The sequence below is a fragment of the Salvelinus namaycush genome, chromosome 7 (assembly GCF_016432855.1).
Source record: "Salvelinus namaycush isolate Seneca chromosome 7, SaNama_1.0, whole genome shotgun sequence".
Classification (NCBI taxonomy): Eukaryota; Metazoa; Chordata; class Actinopteri; order Salmoniformes; family Salmonidae; genus Salvelinus; species Salvelinus namaycush.
The window spans coordinates 20972768-20992545 of record NC_052313.1 but is presented as its reverse complement, the minus strand read 5'-3'; the positions used below and the strand labels follow the sequence as shown (position 1 = coordinate 20992545).

The 19778-nt window shown below is 45.8% G+C and overlaps 2 protein-coding genes across 3 annotated transcripts; one reads left to right on the top strand and one right to left on the bottom strand.

The window, feature by feature from the left end:
- Positions 1-113: 113 nt before the first annotated feature.
- On the bottom strand, positions 114-11481 carry kbtbd2 (kelch repeat and BTB (POZ) domain containing 2). Of its 2 annotated transcripts, XM_038997731.1 has the most exons (6): positions 10856-11481; positions 7658-7899; positions 7020-7568; positions 3768-3933; positions 3263-3496; positions 114-2985 (listed from the first exon to the last, which is right to left on the bottom strand). In XM_038997731.1, exons 3-6 carry the CDS (start codon positions 7190-7192, stop codon positions 1657-1659), a joined length of 1902 nt encoding a protein of 633 aa, XP_038853659.1. In that variant the 5' UTR covers positions 7193-7568; positions 7658-7899; positions 10856-11481; the 3' UTR covers positions 114-1656. The 2 variants fall into 2 exon arrangements, with proteins under 2 accessions (XP_038853659.1, XP_038853658.1); XM_038997730.1 differs by having other exon boundaries at positions 7020-7899.
- A 5004-nt stretch (positions 11482-16485) lies between these two features.
- On the top strand, positions 16486-19433 carry LOC120050662 (bucky ball-like). The gene is made up of 5 exons (XM_038997240.1): positions 16486-16521; positions 16611-17387; positions 17521-18268; positions 19115-19231; positions 19390-19433. The coding sequence occupies exons 1-5, from the start codon at positions 16486-16488 to the stop codon at positions 19431-19433; spliced, it is 1722 nt and encodes a 573-aa protein (XP_038853168.1).
- The last annotated feature ends 345 nt before the right edge of the window (positions 19434-19778 follow it).

The following is a 19778-nucleotide window of genomic DNA, read 5'->3' as shown; positions in this document are numbered from 1 at the left end:
AAATCTGTAATTGTGAGCAGACTGGATTGAAAGGTAAACACATTGTGACATGTTTAAAACAAAACCAAGCCTGCTTCATCAACCCATGTGAAAATAACAAGTCATTTTTTTCGAGAACGTTTTGGTATGTTTTTTAATAAATTAACGTTCATTCAAAATACAGTGCCAAAGGAACATGATGCAGCCAAACATGCTAGTAAGGTTTGTCATGAAGCACCTGTGCTCATGTTTAAGGTAGGAATCATGAAGCAGCTCCGTCCGCTCCTTCCCTCCCATACCACCCTCCAGTCGGTCTCCACTACCGCTAGTGGTTGCCTGGACAATTTCCATAGCAACAGCACTGGGCCAGCCCTCCTTCCTTCTCAGACCCAATCAGCAGCAAGATTCCTCAGTATTTCACTCAAGAAAATAATCTGGTGGGGGGGTGGATACCTAAACACAATCACACTACAGTAATGTCTGATATTAACTTAAAAAAAATACTAATACAAAATAGAACCTGGTTGTTTTCACCCACACTAAAACAGTTTATTTTTTAAACATGAAAAATATATATTTTTATAATTATATATATTTCAGCAGCTTAGGGAAAGAAAAAAATGCATGAGCCCAAAAATCTATAGTTGATGAGAGTATTGAGATAGAGTGAAGGAGGCGTGTGTTGTTGCAGAGACCCGCGCTTGTCAAAAATAAGAGCCGGCATAAATCCTCCCATCACGACGGTTGGTTAGGGTGAGCTCCGTTCTGTAAACCGCTGGCTGGCTCTGTGGAAGACCTGTGTCCAGAGAGATTGACTAAGGATGCCTCCCAATTGGAACCCTATATAGGACGCTACTTTTGGCAAGAGCTCCAGTGCCAGCTCAACAAGCCTATGGTGGCCCTTTGCGCCCTGGTCAAATGTAGGGAGTCGGGTGCCATTTGGGACACAGCCTAAGAGACAGGCAGGCTAGAGTGGTGTTAGTGTGAGCAGGGGACTAGAGGAGTGAGGGGAGAGGCAGGGGGTTGCGTGTCTGGAACAGAGGTGAAAGAAAAAAACGGGTAGAGTGACTGGACCTGCAGTCACCACCTAGAACCCCTTCTCTCCCATAACCCCCCCCCCCCCCAACACTTGGCCCTGTATGTTCCTATACTATGAGCATCCCAAATGGCACCGTATTACCTATTTAGTGCACTACTTAGGGAATAGGGTACCATATGGCTGGGACACAGGCCATGTGTCCCTAGGAGAGATGGATGTGGGTTTACAACAGTGGTGAGAGAAAGAGGTGGAGACCAGGAGGATTTTGGTACAGTTATTCCAAGGAGCTTTTCGCCAGTAAGTGCATCATCACAAATCAGTCGACTTTCAATTATCACATTGTAGAAACAGTATAACAGACTTGAAGTTGCAACGGACAAAAGAAAAAACAAATCTACTTTTTTTCCATATTACTTTTCGTTTCTCTCCTATATTTTCAATGTCTGAGGCTTTGTATAAGCTTGTTTGTCAGCAACAGCCAGCCGGCAGAATAGCCTTGTAGCGCTCAGATCCCTTTGGAACAGACAGACATCAAACCTACCCCTCTGGCTTTCAGGTCCATCCCTCGACACGTCACACCCAGAGTTCAGAGGGCAATTCAGGGACTCGGTTTGGGGGCAGAGGTGGAAGGTTAAGAGCTATATGTGAGGGAGGGAGACCATCTCCCCGTCCACCTCAAACTCCTCGGCCCCGTCGGGGGAAAACAGGTAGGTGGGTGGTTTCCACGGGGATTCTTCCAGACAGGATGGGTATAGCTTCCCCACAGCGCAGCGGAAGTCCTTCCCCAGGTCCCAGAGCACGCGCTCAGACACGGGCTGCTTGAGGTACCAGCGGTCCAGCTCCAGGTCGTACTGGTAGATGGCGTACTTGGCGCGCTCGTTCATGTGAGTCTCCCGCATGAAGATGCACAGAGAGCCAAGGAGCACCACGGCCCGCACGCACGGGTCCGAGTAGCGCTTGGCAGGGATGTTGGCGGCCAGGCGCCACTCGTTCTTGCTGACGTCGTAGATCTCCACGGTGACAGAGGAGCCGTCGATGGTGCTGGTGGGCATGCGGACGCCCGAGTTGGAGACGACGTGGAGCCCCCCGATGTAGAAGATGAGGTCACCGAAGGTGGCAGCGGAGGCGAAGCAGCGACTTGTCTTCCTCATGGCCATCTCTACCCAGGTGTCAGCGCGAGGGAAGTAGCAGTACATGAGGTCATGGGTCATCACGTAGATACAGTCGTGGGCTGCTACGGACGTGGTCCAGTTCCAGGCGCAAGGGAGGGGGCTCATCATAGCCCACTCGTCTTTCTCACAGTCATAGCGTTCTACGGTACGTTTATTCAGCTCCCCGCCTACGTTGTCCCCCCCGATGGCGTAGATGTAACCCTCGCAGTAGACCAGAGAGGGCTTGATGCGGGCACACAGCATGGGCGTCTTAGGCACCCAGGCATTCTGCTGGGCGTCAAACCAGAAGAAGCTATCCACCGATCGGAACACTGCCTGTTGCTTGCCGCCGCTCTTCCCGTGGTTGGCGATCGAGTTCTTCAGCGGGATTTGCCCGCCGGCGATGAACACGTCGTTGTCGGGTGTGACGAGCGTCCCAACCTTCTGGAGGTCGCCGGGCGGGTTGCTGAGCTTGTAGACCTTCTCGGCTTGCGGGCTGTAACACACCACCGTGTGGTTGGGGCCTGCCATCACCTGACCCATGTCAGACGGCCACTCTGACGTGGCCTCCATGAAGATGAGCATCTCCTCCTTGGTCATACCAAGGCGGGGTTTGAAGAACTTGGGCATGGACTTGTAGAGGCCCTGCACTACGACAGACTTGTCGTTAGGCGGTAGGCCCTGGAACCAGGCGCGCTGAGTCACCTCGGAGAGAGCGTCGATGCGGATCTGGCTGAGAACTGAGGACAGGTACTGGGACCTAGCCTCCATGTTATACTCCAGCCACAGCATGGCAGCCTCCCTCACCGTCTCCTCCTAAGAGAAAAGAGAATATTTAAACATCAAACATACCTATGGTGTTGTCACAATGTAGTATCAGTTTTATAAGCAGTCATTTTGTGTAGCCAGAAGCCGTATTCTTATCCCCTAGGGGTAACTTACTTTACAGCTCAGGGATAAGAAATACACATAGAACCAACATTAAGACAGAGTTCTTTTTTTTTTATATGAAAAAGTATACATACTGGTAGGAATATTTCTAAGTACGTAGAAAGTACATTAGGTACGTATAACCAGAGAAGTGTGTACCCACCTTCTCCACGTTGAGGTTGTCTGAGCACAGCACGTCGACCAGCAGCTCGTGGGACAGCTGTAGGAAGGCCTCCTGACGGTAGACCACGGGGAACTTGTGTTCCACCATGCGCTTGGCGCTCTGCTTCAGCTCCACACAAGAGAACAGATCCCCGATGCTCAGCATCCGGACACAGTTGTCTGCATGGATCTTCTTCACCAGGTAGTCCCTGCACTGCAGTAGCACATCCTCTACCTAGACAGGTAGGGGGTGTATTATAGAGAAATAGCTACTGCTTGAAAATCATCAAGATCAACATTGCGATTATATTACTAAGACTCACAATCACTCAATTAGGCATATACACACTCATTCATTCAGTAATGTCCACTGATCAGAAATAGGAGGGTCAGTGATGTGACGAGTCCCGTGAAGACAGGACACGTCTACCTCTGTAAATCAGATCAGTAGAGTAATGTTGAGACCCAGACGAGTGGGGGGGGAGAATAGGAGACTGGTACCACACCTGTAGGAAGCAGGCGGTCTCATAGAGTGGCTCCACAGTGCTGTCATTGATAGCCAGGTTGCCTGTATAGGCGTAGGTGATGATGATCTGGAGAGTGGCAGGGTCCACGTTCTTCAGGTGAACATTAGTCTGTTTACTCTCAGACAACCCACTCATAAACATTGCCCTGGAGAGAGAGAACACAGGGATCAGCACTCAGTCAGCTCATCATTAAAATGTTGTTCATTTCAAAATAATTGACGTCAGCTATTTCACATCTTCATTAAAAGCAGTAGTTTGCTGCTATGGGCAAAGTAAAGCATTTGTATTGTGACAGACACTGAGCGTGACATTAGACAGTCTACTCAGGGTTTCTCAAACTTGGTCCTGGGGCCCCCTCTGGGTCCATGCGTTGGTGTTTGCCCTAGCACTACACAGCTATATTCAAATAACCAACGTATCATCAAGCTTTGGTTATTTGAATCAGCTGTGTAGTGCTAGGGGGGAAAAAACGTGGGAGGCCTAGGACGAGTTTAGGATTGATCTACAACATACGTTTATCTGACTGGGGATCCAGCATAAAACAGTCAGACGTAGGTAACAAACAGACTCCCAACAACCCCAGTTGGACTTCTCAGGCACTAGACCCAGTGACCAGACCACAGGATGCTTCCTCTGCGCTGTGGCTCAACCACACCACCCCCAGCCAGCTTGTCATACCCCGCCCTTCTCAGCCCTCTCTTAGGCTCTCCCTCTCCCCCCCAGGCCATCCTGACACCCACACAGCTGTCTGTGACAGCTGTCTGTGAGCTGCCTTTCGCCTTAAAAAAAACTATATGTCACCAAAACCTGTGAGTTTGTGCTGCTTACAGCAGGATCTGGACCTGCCAGGGCCCTGGGCTGGATGTTACACAACCTTGCAAGCATCCTCTGTGTCACTAGCTTACCCCTCCCGCATGCACCCCCCTCACCAACCCAGCTCTGTTTTCCTGCGTGACAAGGGTTCCCTTACTAATATAAGTACGCCAGAGCCCCCCCCGGGCCCCTTTAACTGCAGCAAGGAGGGTAAAGGGAAGAGAGACAGAGAGTGCCAAGAAAGAGAGAAGGGACACCTCCTGGGGGGGAACCAGAATGCGGCAAGAGCAAGAGAATGGATACCTCTGTGAACCCAAGTGGGAAACTGCTTTGCATGTTGTCACCGGATAACGAGTGGTGTGCGTGGGAATCAGTGAGGACGAATAGGTGGGTGTGAGGAGAGCAGCCAGTAAATGTGTCTGCTGGATCTTTACTAGGAACGTCTGTGTTCAAAAGACTAGGCTACATAAGCTCTTGTCATGTATATATAGTACCAGTCAAAAGTTTGGCATTTCTTTATTTGTACTATTTTCTACACTGTATAATAATAGTGAAGACATCAAAACTATGAAATAACATATGGGATCATGTAGTAACCAAAAGTGTAATTTTAGATTATTCAAAGTAGCCACCCTTTGCCTTGATGACAGCTTTGCACACTTGTCATTCTCTCAACCAGCTTAATCTGGAATGCTTTTCCAGCAGTCTTGAAAGAGAACCCACATATGCTGAGCACTTGTTGGCTGCTTTTCCTTCACTCTGCAGTCCAACTCATCCCAAACCATCTCAATTGGGTGGAGGCCAGGTCATCTGATGCAGCACTCCATCACTCTCCTTCTTGATCAAATAGCCCATACACAGCCTGGAGTTGTGTTGGGTCATTGTCCTGTTAAAATTTAATTATAGTCCCACTAAGCGCAAACCAGATGGGATGGCGTATCACTGCAGAATGCTGCTGGTTAAGTGTGCCTTGAATTTGAAATAAATCACAGACAGTGTCAGAAGCTAAGCACCCCCACACCACCTCCTCCATGCTTCATGGTGGGAACTACACGTGGAGATCATCCGTTCACCTACTCTGCGTCTCAAAGACACAGCGGTTGTAACCAAAAATCTCAAATTTTGATTCAGACCAAAATGACAGATTTCCACCAGCCTATTGTCCACTGCTCGTGTTTCTTGGCCCAAGCAAGTCTTCTTATTGCTGTCCTTTAGTAGTGGTTTCTTAAAAGCAATTTGACCATGAAGGCCTGATTCACGCAGTCTCTTACCTAGAGGTCGACCGATTAATCGGCTTGGCCGATTAATTAGGGCCGATTTCAAGTTGTCATAACAATTGGTAATTGGCCTTTTTGGACGCCGATTACATTGCAATCCATGAGGAAACTTGGTGGCAGGCTGACCACCTGTTGCACGAGTGCAGCGTCAAAAGGACCTTGTGGCTGCAATGAGCCATGGTAATGTACTAGCTAGCATTAAACTTATCTTATAAAAAACAATCTACACATAGTTTATGATATTACTAGGTTAACTAGCTTGTCCTGCGTTGCATATAAATCAATGTGGTGTCTGGGGTTGCCCAGTCATCATCTCTACTGCAGTGCTGCACTTCAGCTATGTAATGTTGTGCTTCTAAATGAGCCCCCTGGGCCTATCTTCTCTTGGGCCACAGACTCAAATTGAGTCATTCTTCTACTACCACTAAATAGTGATTAATAACTGACAAACAGAGAAGTAGGATGACATTTAAGGGACAAACGGTAACACATCTCTATATTTCATAATAAAACAAACACTATTTGACCACGGCTGTGTCCCAAATGGCACCCTATGGTGCCTGGTCAAAAGTACGGCAATATAAGAGGGAATAGGGTACCATTTGAAATGCATCCTATAACTTCAGGGAGAACATGGTACGGGTAGCCTAATCCTAAGAGTGTCAGACTAATGCTTGTCATGTTTCCAACATATTTCCAACAATACTGGAAAGCAAAATGTAGACCTAAATCAACCATTTCACAGTTCCATCTCCCCAACACACACATGCTACAGTAAGCCCAGGAGTGTGTCACAAATGGCACCTTGTTCCTTATGTAGTAAGAAGTGCACTATATAGGGAATAGGGTTCCATTTCAGACACAGCCCAGGAGTGACTTAATGGGTTCCCAAACAGGCTTGCTCAGGCAGGTTGAGGGCTAGGTCTACATCATAGTCACAAGCTGCTGAACTGTAGTACTTGTACGTAACATTCTGCTGAACAGAACAGTCCAGAACACGCCACAGTGACTCACCTGAAATAGCAGCTACATGTGACCAAGACCATCTTGTGACAGTACAGTGCACTACTAGGGCCTATGGTGCACTCCAAAAGTAGTGCACTCCGCAGGTAACAGCGGCCAGCGAACGGCGTTAACTCACCTGAAATAGGAGCTGCATGTGGCCAGGACCATCTTGTGACATGGGAACTCGTTGTCCTCCACCAGCAGCACCACGTCAGTCAGTAACTTCTGCTCATAGAAGAAGTTGAGCTGCTCCAGCAGGGAGACCGCGTAGTCCATGTTAACTGGCCTGCGCTCACTGAGATCTGACATGGTTGCATCCCATGAATCGCGCCCCAGTTTCAGCAGTTCAAGCAGCCGGTAAAAGAACCGGGCTCCAAAACCAAATGGGGGGGGGGGGATAAATAGCCAAAAAACTACTGCAGACTCCGCTGCTTTGTGATGACTGATGTTGGCAGGCAGGCAGCGGTGTTGACTCAAAACCAACCCGGGGGGGGGGGGGGGTGAGAGATAAAATCAAAGTGACGACAGGGTACAGAGACCCCTCTGCTTTGTGACACCACCGTTGGCTGATGTCGGCAGGGCAGAACAGGGGTGTTGACCAAAACAATACGCTGTGTCCCAGGACCAGGATAAAGAGGACCTCTGCAGCAAAAAAACTAAAGCAGCAACTCCTCCTTCTGTTCCCCTGTTATGGAAGAGAAGACAGGATGCAGGGTGATCAAAATCAGGTTGGTTCCCCTCCTAGTGTTAATTAAGAGTGGCGCAGGAAGTTACCCTCCAACTGGGCTCTCTGTCTGTCTAAGTCCTTGGTGTGGTCTCTAGAGCCAAAAACCAGTCAGTGCTGGTGCTTCAATGTCGGCTGTGTTTGCTCTTCGTTGCTCTGTATAGCCCAGATAGACCCGTCTCTCTCAGAGCAGACAAGACAGGCAGGCACAGGGGACTGGATGGAGGTAGTGGGGACAGGAGATGCAGACTGGCTGTGGTGGTGATAGTGATGCAGCTAAATCAGTGCTGGGCTGAAACACAGAATAGAACAAATCAATAAAACCACTTTCCATAGATCAGATCAGGCCCAGGACACAGAAAACAGGGCTGTTCCCTGTGTAGAGCCCTTAACCAGGGGCCCATGAGAAGCTGTTCAAAAGTAGTGCACTATGTGGATGCATCAAACAAACAGCCTATAACAGTCCAGGGGAGGGATACAGGACAGATACTTGTTGTTCCCAACATTTCTGTGTATAAATACTTCCGGTTAACATTATATTGATCTTCTCACTTAAGACATTTTCCAGGGATACGCTACGGAACATTAAGTGCATAGCAGGCCTAATACTGCATTGAATAACAGAGAATCTGCTTTTCAGGCAGACAGTCTCCTCCTCATCCCCCTCTCCACCATTCTCCTCACTCCCTGCCTGTCAGATCAGCCCACATCCCCAATCCCTTCCACATGAGAAAAATGCATTGTCAACAATCTGGTCTCCCCTGGCAGGTCCCCCCCTCCCCTCCATCCATCACTAGCGCCGCTTGGAGAGAATCATTGCACTCACTGACAGCCAGACGGACTGCTATGTGCCTGTGTCTGTCAAACAATTAAAATGGGAGAGACCCTGATAAAACCAACAGTCAGATTAATTTGTTGGTAACAGGGCACTACATAAAAAGTCTACTTAAAAATCAAGACACAGAGAACATGCTTTTGGCTGTGGCTTCAGAGCTGTAAGCTACCACCACTCATTGAGTGTGTCCCAAATGACACCCTATTCCCTACATAAGACTCTGGTCAAACGTAGTGCACTATGGGTCCAGGTCAAAAGTAATCCACTAAATAAGGAATATGGTTCCATTTGGGACCCATCCATAGTCATATCCTGGATGACTTCAGCCTCCATCTCTGGCATGCTATCAAGGCAATCCATCCCATTGGCTTAAAGTGGTGTAGCCTACACCATATGCAGTCCTACCAACGCCAAACTAAGGGCAATTGGTGACAGAAATAGCAATTTCGTCAGGTAAACCACATGGGTGGCCACATGTAAAAGGCAAAAGATTATCAGGCCTTCGATAAGTGAAGTAGTTGAATTACAACCGTTGTTATTGGTTATTTCTCCACTCTGGGAAACGGTTGGAGTTTAGTCATTAAGAACATGGCCACAGCAGTCTGTTAAATAACCCTTTTCCACCCACGCGTTGATGATAGCCAATTTGTCCATGCATTGACATATCTAGCTACCTACGTCAATCTTGAAAGGCAACAGTGTGAAGTAAGCATTCTTCTAAGATCAACTAATTAACATGGACCTGTACATACAGTCCCGAGCTGGCAACATTGGCGATCACACACCAAAACACTGTACTACTACTACTAGGCTGATGACATTAGCCATCTCACTTCACTTGCCAATGGGTGAGTTATTTTTAATGGCCCAGTGCCCCAGGTGGGCAGAGTTCACACATTTTAGACCATTCCATTGGTCCTTAGAGTTTCTATGGTACTTTCATATACTTTTTAGCCAGGAGTTCTGAAAGTAGCACTCACGAGCCAAAAGTGATCCCTGAAAAATTGCGTACTAAACCACAAGTGTGTAGATATTTGCACCACGTCATTGCTCTCGCTCTGCTGTGTGTGCACCTTACTTTATGTCACTTAAATGGCGAGGGGCTGAAGCTCATTGGCGATAAGTCGAATTGCTAGGGGCTGGCTCACATAGGTGAAAAATAGAGCAGCACAGCTTCTAGAAAAACAGTTGCTTTCAAATTAGGGATTCCGTGGCTAATTGAAGACAGACAGTAGTTTCGGAGCATGTGTTTAAGTGAAATCTACCACCTGGTGCACCAGCCATGCAAAACGAACTGGCCCAATGATTTGTGATTTTATGCTCTCCTCACAACAACATGGGACATAAAGCTGGTTAACCTAAATATGACTTACTTTCACCTGTGTACTGAAAATAAATGTTATTGTAGGTAGCTAATTGCCTGACTATTGTTAGCCAACTAGCTAGTGGTTGGTTAGCAAACTCATCTAGCTAACGTTAGCATAGCCAGCTAACAGGTGCCATCTGTAACATATAGAGAGCAATAGTAATGGCGTCTTTTTGTAGGCACTAACTCTGCCATGGCTGATTGGCCAAAGTTTAAGGGGAAATAAATAAGATTTTGGGATAATGACCGAAAATAAGTTGTGGTAAACACAGGCTTAGGAGATATTATACAATTTATTATATAAGAACCTTCATCAGCTTACGTCACTTGGTGAATTTTGAAGCATTCATGTAATCAAAAAAGAACATAACGATTTCCTAATTCATAAAGGTCAAGTTAACTGACTGATATTATATCATAGAACAAAACGTATAAGAACTCCTAAGCCTGTGTTAACCTCAGACCTTATTTTCGTCGTTTATGCCAAAACCCCATTAATATCCCCCATAGGAATGGCTGAGTTTAAGAGGTAACTCATTTCCGGTTTTTAGGACTACAAGATGACAATCTCTATTGACTTTAGAGCGCTGAAAAATCTTAACGGTTACCAAATTATTTGTGGGAGTTGTTCTAGAAAACTGGCCAATAATTAAAATGCCTAGCCAGCTAGTAGTTATGTGACTAACGTTAGCTATGTTAACTAACTATATTACATGACATCCTTACTGCTAGGCCACATTACGTTACGGTCACTAAGTATATAAAAAATAAGCTAGAAGTTGATTGGCTAACCTGGTGACTAATTCCATGGTGATAATTCAAATTCACCAGTCAATGTTATCAAGTTACAGTAGCTACGTTACCGTTACTTTGTCGGTGTTAGCTAGCTAAACATTCTAGCTAGGTTAGCAAGCTAGCGTTAGTTGGCTAGGTTACTGCCCAATTTTCAAGCTAGCTACTTCCCAGACCCCCCATCCAAAACATGGATAAACAAGCCAGGCCTTCAGTGGATGTGGTGACTGATGACAGACTAGTTAGCTTACTCACCTTTCTTCTTTTCGAACCATTTATCCCAAATTAGACTTGAAAGCTTGATTGCCGGATCCCACACAGTCTAATCGCTGCAACTATTAGCTATTGTCTACAGTTATGTTAGCTTGATCATACATCAACAAAGGCGGCAGTTACTCGTCCCTTCCGGGTACTTCTTGCCCGGACTCGGGAATTAACGTTACACCCACACATATATCCTACCAACCAAATTATTCAGCTAACTAACTATAGTGATGAGGTAGGTCCGTATAGTTTCCAGCAGTCTCATAGACCTAGCTAAGCAAGCAGGTAAATAACAATATCCAACGTAAGCAAGCAACGTAGCACTAGCTAGGAAGGGTTAGCATTTGCTAAGCTCGTTAGCTAGGTTTTAGACGTCGGCGTTAACTAGACTGAGCTGGCTAACAAGCAACCGTTACATTACTAGAATGAGCTAGCTATGCATGTATGTATGGCTGTTAAGATATTAAACAAACATATTTCCTCACACTAGCTAATTTAAGGCGATATGCAATACTCGATGCCGACCGGTCTTTTCTTGCTATTACAGAAAGTATCTAGCTCCGGAAGCCGAATTTACACAATTAAGGCCGCGAGAGTCAACCAGCAAGAAACCTTTCTCGACAACGCAGGCGCCGCGCAAGACAACAGGGGCCAAATGAGGATACTGGGCACGCGCCCAAAAACAGTCTCGGAGCATTATATTAATGCTCCGGACATGCCCCGGGTGTACCGGGTTAGCGTTGATTGTATTCGATTTGGAACCGGGACATCCCGGGCGTGAGCCAGGTGTCCTGTGCGGGCGACGGCAAAGTCGGCTTTAAACAACAGTGACATAGGTTAAAGGGGCAGTGCAGTTAAAAACGTGTTTTCCTGTTTTTTTTACTGATATATCCACACTATGAGGTCGATAACACTGAATTTGTGAAAATTATGATAATGAAATGTTTGTGTTAGAGGGAAAAAAATGCCTGGAATTTCATGTAGGTGGGATGGACCTTTTGGCCCACATCATGAGTCACAATATGATCTGATTATAATAGACCAATGACTGTTCATCTGGGTAAAATCAAATGTTTGTCACGTTTGCAGAATACCTTAACATGAAATGCTTACTTTACAAGCCCCAAAACCAAAAAATGCTGATTTAAAAGTAAGTAAGAAAAAATATATTTACACACAGTGCATTCAGAAAGTACTCAGACCCCTTGACCTTTTCCACATTTTGTTACTTTACAGCCTTATTCTAAAATTGCTTAAACAGATGTAAAAAAAAAATATATACTTAAATATCACATTTACATATTTACACATTTACATACCATTTACTTAGTACTTTGTTGAAGCACCTTTGGCAGCGATTACAGACTTAAATCTTACTGGGTATGACGCTACAAGCTTGATACACCTGTATTTGGGGAGTTTCTTCCATTCTCCTCTGCAGATATGTTTTCCCCTATTTTCAGGTCTCTCTAGAGATGTTAGATCGGGTTCAAGTCCGGGCTCTGGCTGGGCCACCCAAGGACATTGAAACTTGTCCTGAAGCCACTTCTGCGTTGCCTTGGCTGTGTGCATAGGGTCGTTGTCCTTTTGGAAGGTGAACCTTCGCCCCAGTCTGAGGTCCTGAGCAGGTTTTCATCAAGGATCTCTCTGTACTTTTTTCCATTCATCTTTCCCTCGACCCTGACTAGTCTCCCAGTCTCTGCTGCTGAAAAACATCCCCACATCATGATGCTGCCACAACCATGCTTCACCGTAGGGATGGTGCTAGGTTTCCTGCAGATATGACGCTTGGCATTCAGGTCAAAGAGTTCAATCTTGGTTTCATTAGATCAGAAAATCTTGTTTCTCATGGTCTGAGAGTCCTTTAGGTGTCTTTTTGCCAACTTCAAGCGAGCTGTCATGTGCCTTTTACTGAAGAGTGGCTTCAGTCTGGCCACTCTACCACAAAGGCCTGATTGGTGTAGTGCTGCAGAGATGGTTGTCCTTCTGGAAGGTTCTCCCATCTCCACAGATGAACTCACCTCCCTCACCAAGGCCCTTATCCCCTGATTCCTCAGTTTGGTCAGGTGGCCAGCTCTAGGAAGAGTCTTGGTGGTTCCAAACTTCTTCCATTTAAGAATGATTGAGGTCACTGTGTTCTTGGGGATCTTCAATGGAGCAGAATTTTGTTATACCCTTCCCCAGATCTGTGCCTCGATACAATCCTGTCTCGGACGCTCTACAGACAATTCCTTCGACCTCCTGGCTTGGTTTATGCTCTGACATGTACTGTCATATGGTGGGACCTTATATTAGACAGGTGTGTGCCTTTCCAAATCATGTCAAATTAATTGAATTTACCACAGGTGGACTCCAATCAAGTTGTAGAAACAGCTCAAGGATGATAACTGAAAACAGGATGTACCTGAGCTCAATTTCAAGTCTCATAGCAAAAAGAGTCGGAAGACTTATGTAAATAAGGTATTTCTGTTTTTAATTTGTAATAAATTAGCAAAAATGTCTTGGGCATTATATAGTATTGTATAAGATTGATATGTGAAAATGTTTTAGTTAATCCATTTTAGAAAAAGGGGCTCCCAAATGGCGCAGCGGTATAAGGCACTGCATCTCAGTGCTAGAGGCGTCACTACAGACCCTGGTTTGATTCCAGGCTGTATCACAACCGGCAGTGATTGGGAGTCCCATAGGGCAGCGCACAATTGGCCTATCGTCGTCCGGGTTTGGCCGGGGTAGGCCGTAGTAACCAAAAAAGTGTTAAACAAATCAAAATATATTTTTTATTTGAGATTCTTCAAAAGTTGCCACCCTTTGCCTTGATGACAGCTTTGCACATTCTTGGCATTCTCTCAACCAGCTTCATGAGATTGTCACCTAGAATGCATTTCAATTAACAGGTGTACCTTGTTAAAAGTACATTTCTGGAATTTCTTTTCTTCTTCCTTCTTAAACATATTTTGATTTGTTAAACACTTTTTTGGTTACTACATGATTCCATATGTGTTATTTCATATTTTTGCTGTCTTCACTATTATTCTACAATGTAGAACGAGCATCAGAGCCGGTGTAGTAGGATTCAACCGTAGTCCTATATTGATGTTTTGCCTGTTTGATGGTTCGTCGGAGGGCGTAGCGGAATTTCTTATAAGCTTCCGGATTAGTGTCCCGCTCCTTGAAAGTAGTTGCTCTAGCCTTTAGCTCAGTGCGGATGATGCCTGTAATCCATGACTTCTGGTTGGGATATGTACGTAACAACCCTGTGGGGACGAAATCGTCGATGCACTTATTGATGAAGCCGGTGACTGATGTGGTATACTCTTCAATGCCATCGGAATGCCATCGGATGAATCCCGGAACATATTCCAGTCTGTGCTAGCAAAACAGTCCTGTAGCTTAGCATCCACGTCATCAGACCACTTCCGTAATGAGCCAGTCACTGGTACTTTCTGCTTGAGTTTTTGCTTGTAAGCAGGAACCAGGAGGATAGAATTATGATCAGATTTGTCACATGGAGGGCGAGGGAGAGCTTTGTACGTGTCTCTGTGTGTTTGGAGTAAAGGTGGTCTAGAGTTTTTTGTATGACATTCTGGTAGAAATGAGGTAAAACGGATTCAAGTTTTCCTGTATTAAAGTCCCCGGCCACGAGGAGCGCCACTTCTGGGTGAGCATTATCTTGTTTGCGTATGGCCTTATACAACTAGTTTAGTGTGGTCTTAGTACTTGCATCAGTTTGTGGTGGTAAATAGACATCTACGAAAAATATAGATGAAAACCCTCTTGGTAAATAAGGGGATGGGCTCTAGACCAACCTATCAGCCAATCGGGGCTCTGTATGTAAATATCTTCACATTTGTTTCCTAACACCCATGCGATCAGACTGAGTATTTCAAGGGCCAAATGAGGCTCAGGGAAATAAATTATAAAAATATATATTTTTGAGTTATTTTCGTTAAATAAACACACACAGTGATTTATTTGACATAAAGTGATGATTTAAAAATACAATCACAAAGACTGCATGGGGGCTTTAAGCACGTGGATTAATGACTAAGATTTGTGCTTTTCACATGCACAATTAATTGCTTTTGATAAAACCGCTTTATCTGCCTCCTCAATTAAAACTAGTTTGAAGATTCGAACATATATTCTATGTAAAAGAGATGAATGTTTATGAACGATGCACCGTGCTGCATTGTTGACAATATGACCAAGCAGCGCAATTACCGTTCGATTTGAGCACGGCACGCCTCCCTCACCGCCTTCGCCAGGTCACGTGACGGACCATAACCGGGTTCAACTCGGGGCTACTTAATCGAATCCCCTCAGTCCATCTTCAAATGTCTCTCCAAGGCAAATGGCGCCATCTTCTGGAAGAAAATCTCGGTGAAATGTAAAAAAAAAAAAAAAAAAATTAAATTAAATTAGGAGCACAGGTGTGGTCTATAAAACTGATTGAACGGTTAGGACGGTAGATATCCGTAGCTCAAACTATTGAAGATTAGATTTTAGTATAGTTCTGCAAGAGTCTACCAAGTAAAATTACTCAGTAGGATGCTCTTTTGATTGTGTGATACAGTGAAGGGAAAAAAGTGTTTCCAATTTGTAGTGGTAACATTGTGAAGTAGGCCTCATCTAGTTTCCAGCGCTCTCATTTTGATAATCGTTGGATACATCAGAAAATGGACGGTAGGCCAATCACATTTCCCTTGGCCTAGTCTATTTACCTGTCAAGTGTTCTCAAAGTTTAAATATGGATATAAGTCTGTCACTGTAGCCTGGTCCTATATCTGTTTCTATTCTTGCCAACTCCATTGCTGTCATTGTTTTGCCTGGAAACCCAACGTTGAATTGCGTAGAATTCTACGTCGTGCAGAAATTAGCGTTTGAATCAGGAAAGTTGTCGTCGGGTTTCCAGGCAAGTCCGCATCTCTAGACACAATGTGTCTGGCACTAGGCTACTATGAGTGTGCACCAATTATTTGTGATTCTGAAGCTCTGAATGAACTGATATGATCTAAAACTTGATTTTATGTTATTCACACTGATTATTCATAACATAATGGAATGACAATGATTATATACAGAAGGGAGCAAACACCCACAGTCGATGGAAAGCGGTCAGCATAACCAGCGGCAGGTCAATCACCCAAGGCCTTTCTTCTATGTTCAGCCGGCTTCTCAACCTTACGACAACATGTATAATCATCACAATCAGTGGCATAATATGAATAACCCATACAACCACTATGGCTTTCCTGGTTCCGGTAGGCCTACCTTTCATGTTTTTTTGTTTGGGTCCCAAATCAAATGGCACCCTAAACTTCCATTTGGGACATACAGTTTTTCTCAAACCATAATTTGAGTGGGTTATGGATTATTAGTGACTTAGTTAATGATTTTCTTGGATGCAAATATTGCTGCATGGTCATATTGTCTTTTTTAAAAAGCTTATGTTTTCCGCAGGAGTTTATCCCTTTGGACGTCCTAGTCCATACATGTCCGCATACCCATACATGCAGTATCCTGGTGGATATGTTGTCCCACACGCGCCACACATGCATCCAGTTGATTACAGACGCATGTATGAACCACCTCATTTTCATCTACCTCCTGTGCATGACCCCATGTTCCGCCAACAACAGCAGCAACAACACCATCATGTATGTATTCTTGTGCAACTTGTGCACAAATGAATAAGGCTATTTTATATATTCTCTCATTCATTAATTCTTTAAATCACCACCACCAGGATCACACCCAGAGAGAGGTGGTCTGTTCTGAGGCTCAGACGGACCCGAGTGACGCGCTCAACAAGCTCATAGAATGTCTGGACAAACTCCGGGTCAACGAGATGCAGGGTTCTGAGAAAGAGCTGGATTCCGGTGTCGTTTCCCAGTCTTCCGGAATATTTTCGCCAGATGGGGAAAGGAAATCTTGTAAGGTGGTGGGAGACATACACAGTGGTCATGGAGCCTCATGTGGTAAGTTGGAAGGCAGCCAATTGCAGTCGTCGTTTCCGATGGGCAGGTTGTTCAGCGTCGGTAACTCCACGGCGGCAGTCTATGACGGTGAGTCAAGCCGAAGCCTGGGCGGGCTGGGTCAGGAGGGCTGGGCTGTAGACTCTGACGAAGACCCTCCATTGGACAGCTCATCTATTCATGAGGAGAACCTGGACCCGCAGCAACATGCGGCGGAGTCTCTTCATTGCTGTTCTTTGGAAAATCTTTGCCTCCAGTCTGCTGTCTCGCAGTCAGAAGACAGCCCCAGACCTGAAAACATAGACAACGAGGCAGAGGAGGACGGCACCAATCCAGATGGTACCAGTTCCACTGAGGGATCTAGGTGGCAGGGCCACTGCTCCAACCTGCTCTCCACACAGTCACTACCATCCCCCCTAGCCTCTGACTGGCAAGCCTTAGGGGACACTAAATGTGGGGAAGAAACATTTGATGTTCCAGATAGGAAAGGTCTGTCTAAACTGGATGTTGACCTTTCCTACCAGATCCTCCATCTGCCCTTTGACAAGGTAACTTTTTACTATAATTTGAATTGAGTCTTTTCTTTTTCTTTTTGATTCTGCAGGGTTTTGTTGACCTTGTAAGCATTTCATTGTATTCTCTATATTATGACAAACTTTAATTGGATTTAATTTGGACAAGGTCCTGACAGCTGGAGCTCTGCAGAAGGACTGCTTTGCCAGCTCCAGCTCTGCTCTGCTGTGTGGAGGCCTCCAGGCTTCCCTGTCCTCCAGCCAGATCACTAACACCTCCTCCCCAGCCCGTCACCACTACTACTCCTACTACTGCCCCCCACAGACAGCCCACGGAAGGCTCAGCGTCCTCAGTCCCTCCCTGGATGAGCTCTCGTCCCGAGAGGAGATGTTCTCCACCGACCTGGAGGACATGGATCGATTTCCCAGAAGCTCCGTCTACGCAGGGAGGAGGTTCCCTGCGGAGGTCGAGCACCTCAGAGAGCCAGGGGTCAAGAAAGTCTGTCCTAAGTCCAAGAAGCTCTTGTGCGCCTGCTGTGGCTTGAGCCTGTTGAAAGGAGGGGCGAGCAGGGTTAAAATCCATCACAGCCCGAGGGTGTACGCCGATGATGAGGCGGGGGATTCCGATGAAGTTGTCGAGCAGGAACAACAGTCTGCAAGGACGTGTGATGAGAGTACGCACCCCACTAGGGTGGTCGTGCAGAAGCACTCTATCCCCAAGAAACACCAGCCTCTACACATCCAACAGCATCCCAAACCCAGCTGTAAGAGAGGCCAGTGTAGAGAGGCTGTCGGACCAGAGGAGCAGCAGGAGGAACCAGAGATGGTGCTGGTGGGAGCAGAGCTGGAGTATTATGAAGGCCATGTGGTGGAAGGTGGGCAGGATGCAGGGGATAAGGAACACAGGACATGCAAAGGTAAGTATTCTTCGTAGAAATATATTCACTAGAACGGGCATAGAACCTCCGACCGTTGCAATTTGATTAGTAAACTAATGGGTTCACGCTAATGGCCCCAAGTATGCCCATTAGGGCATCATTGACTTAAATATGGACTCCCATTGAAATAGGAACATCGCACTACTCATGCATTATTGGGGCCAGAGTTGGCTGATTTTGATTTCCCTATATGTAACCGATGTGCAATGGCTAGCTAGTTTGCGGGGTGCGCGCTAATAGCGTTTCAATCGGTGACGTCACTCGCTCTGAGACATTGAAGTAGTTTTTCCCCTTGCTCTGCAAGGGCCATGGCTTTTGTGGAGCGATGGGTTACGATGCTTCGAGGGTGGCTGTTGTCGATGTGTGCAGAGGGTCCCTGGTTCGAGCCCAGGTAGGGGCGAGGAGAGGGACGGAAGCTATACTGTTAGATATACACTAAACCATAGGTATGCTCTCTCTAGATGGAGTATGCAGAGAGGGCATTGAGACTTCAGAACCGGGTAGGCGGGAGAGAGGTACGGCCAAGCCCAGACGAAAACCACACGCCTCACTGCAAGGTAATATAAACCAATCCCGATCAATAGATTTTAATGGATATTCTTTAGCTGTCCTAAGTACCTGCAGCATTGACCTGGGGCCATGTGTCAATAATCTGAGTAGGAGTGCTGATCTATGATCAGGTCCCCCCCGTCCATGTAACCTTCTTCGTTGTGGTCCAAAATGCAAAACAGACACTAAATCAGCACCCAAACGCCTGACACGTATGACTTCAGATGTGTTTTCTATGAATGTGAGAGCGTAATGTTCAGGTCTGGTTGTTTTCAGAAAGACTGGCATTGAGGAAAGCTCTGTGGAAGCCATTGGTGTACCAGAGAGTGCGAGATGAGGAAAAGGACAATGATGACGAGGAAGAGGAGCCACCACGATGTCACAGGGGAAAAGGTAATGTTTTTTTTCTTTAATCTTCTGCTGTTTCACTATTGGCAATACTTGGGCTACATCCTAAATGGAACACAGTGCACTGTAAAAGGGAATAAGACCTTGCTGTGTTATGTTGGTGTATGAATCCTTTTCTAATTTTCTTCTTCTGCTTCTTCCAGGGTCCACCAAGAGGAGACACAAGATGTTAATGTCACACCATTGATCAAATAAAATGGCACAGAAAAAGAGCACTTAGTAGATTGCACAATATAGATGGACGCTTATTTTTTTGGGTGATAAACCAAGGAGACTTGGTTAGTCTCCTTGGCTAATAAAGTACACTTTCAGGAGGTCTATAGACACAGCCTGTTAGCTAGCACTGTACTGTATTTTTGTGGGTAAAATACCTACTTATTCACCAGCACAGGGTTGGTGGCTTTGAAATGTTGATTTGCTTGACCAGTGTGTGCATTATTAAAATGAATTTCATTGTACCCTAACCTGGCTGTGGTTTATTACACCTGTTAGTAAGTGTTCATATGGTTTGGAATTATAAAAATGTTACACT

What these genes read in the sequence shown, in the direction of transcription:
- kbtbd2 (XM_038997730.1), bottom strand. Translation starts at nt 7,192, where the DNA reads ATGTCAGATCTCAGTGAGCGCAGGCCAGTTAACATGGACTACGCGGTC. An exon ending in AGACCGCCTGCTTCCTACAG is followed by an intron (nt 3,497 to 3,767) that starts GTGTGGTACCAG and finishes CTACCTGTCTAG; the next exon opens with GTAGAGGATGTGCTACTGCA. An exon ending in ACAACCTCAACGTGGAGAAG is followed by an intron (nt 2,986 to 3,262) that starts GTGGGTACACAC and finishes CTTTTCTCTTAG; the next exon opens with GAGGAGACGGTGAGGGAGGC.
- LOC120050662 (XM_038997240.1), top strand. Translation starts at nt 16,486, where the DNA reads ATGTTCCGCCAACAACAGCAGCAACAACACCATCAT. An exon ending in TCCATCTGCCCTTTGACAAG is followed by an intron (nt 17,388 to 17,520) that starts GTAACTTTTTAC and finishes AATTTGGACAAG; the next exon opens with GTCCTGACAGCTGGAGCTCT. An exon ending in ACGATGTCACAGGGGAAAAG is followed by an intron (nt 19,232 to 19,389) that starts GTAATGTTTTTT and finishes TGCTTCTTCCAG; the next exon opens with GGTCCACCAAGAGGAGACAC.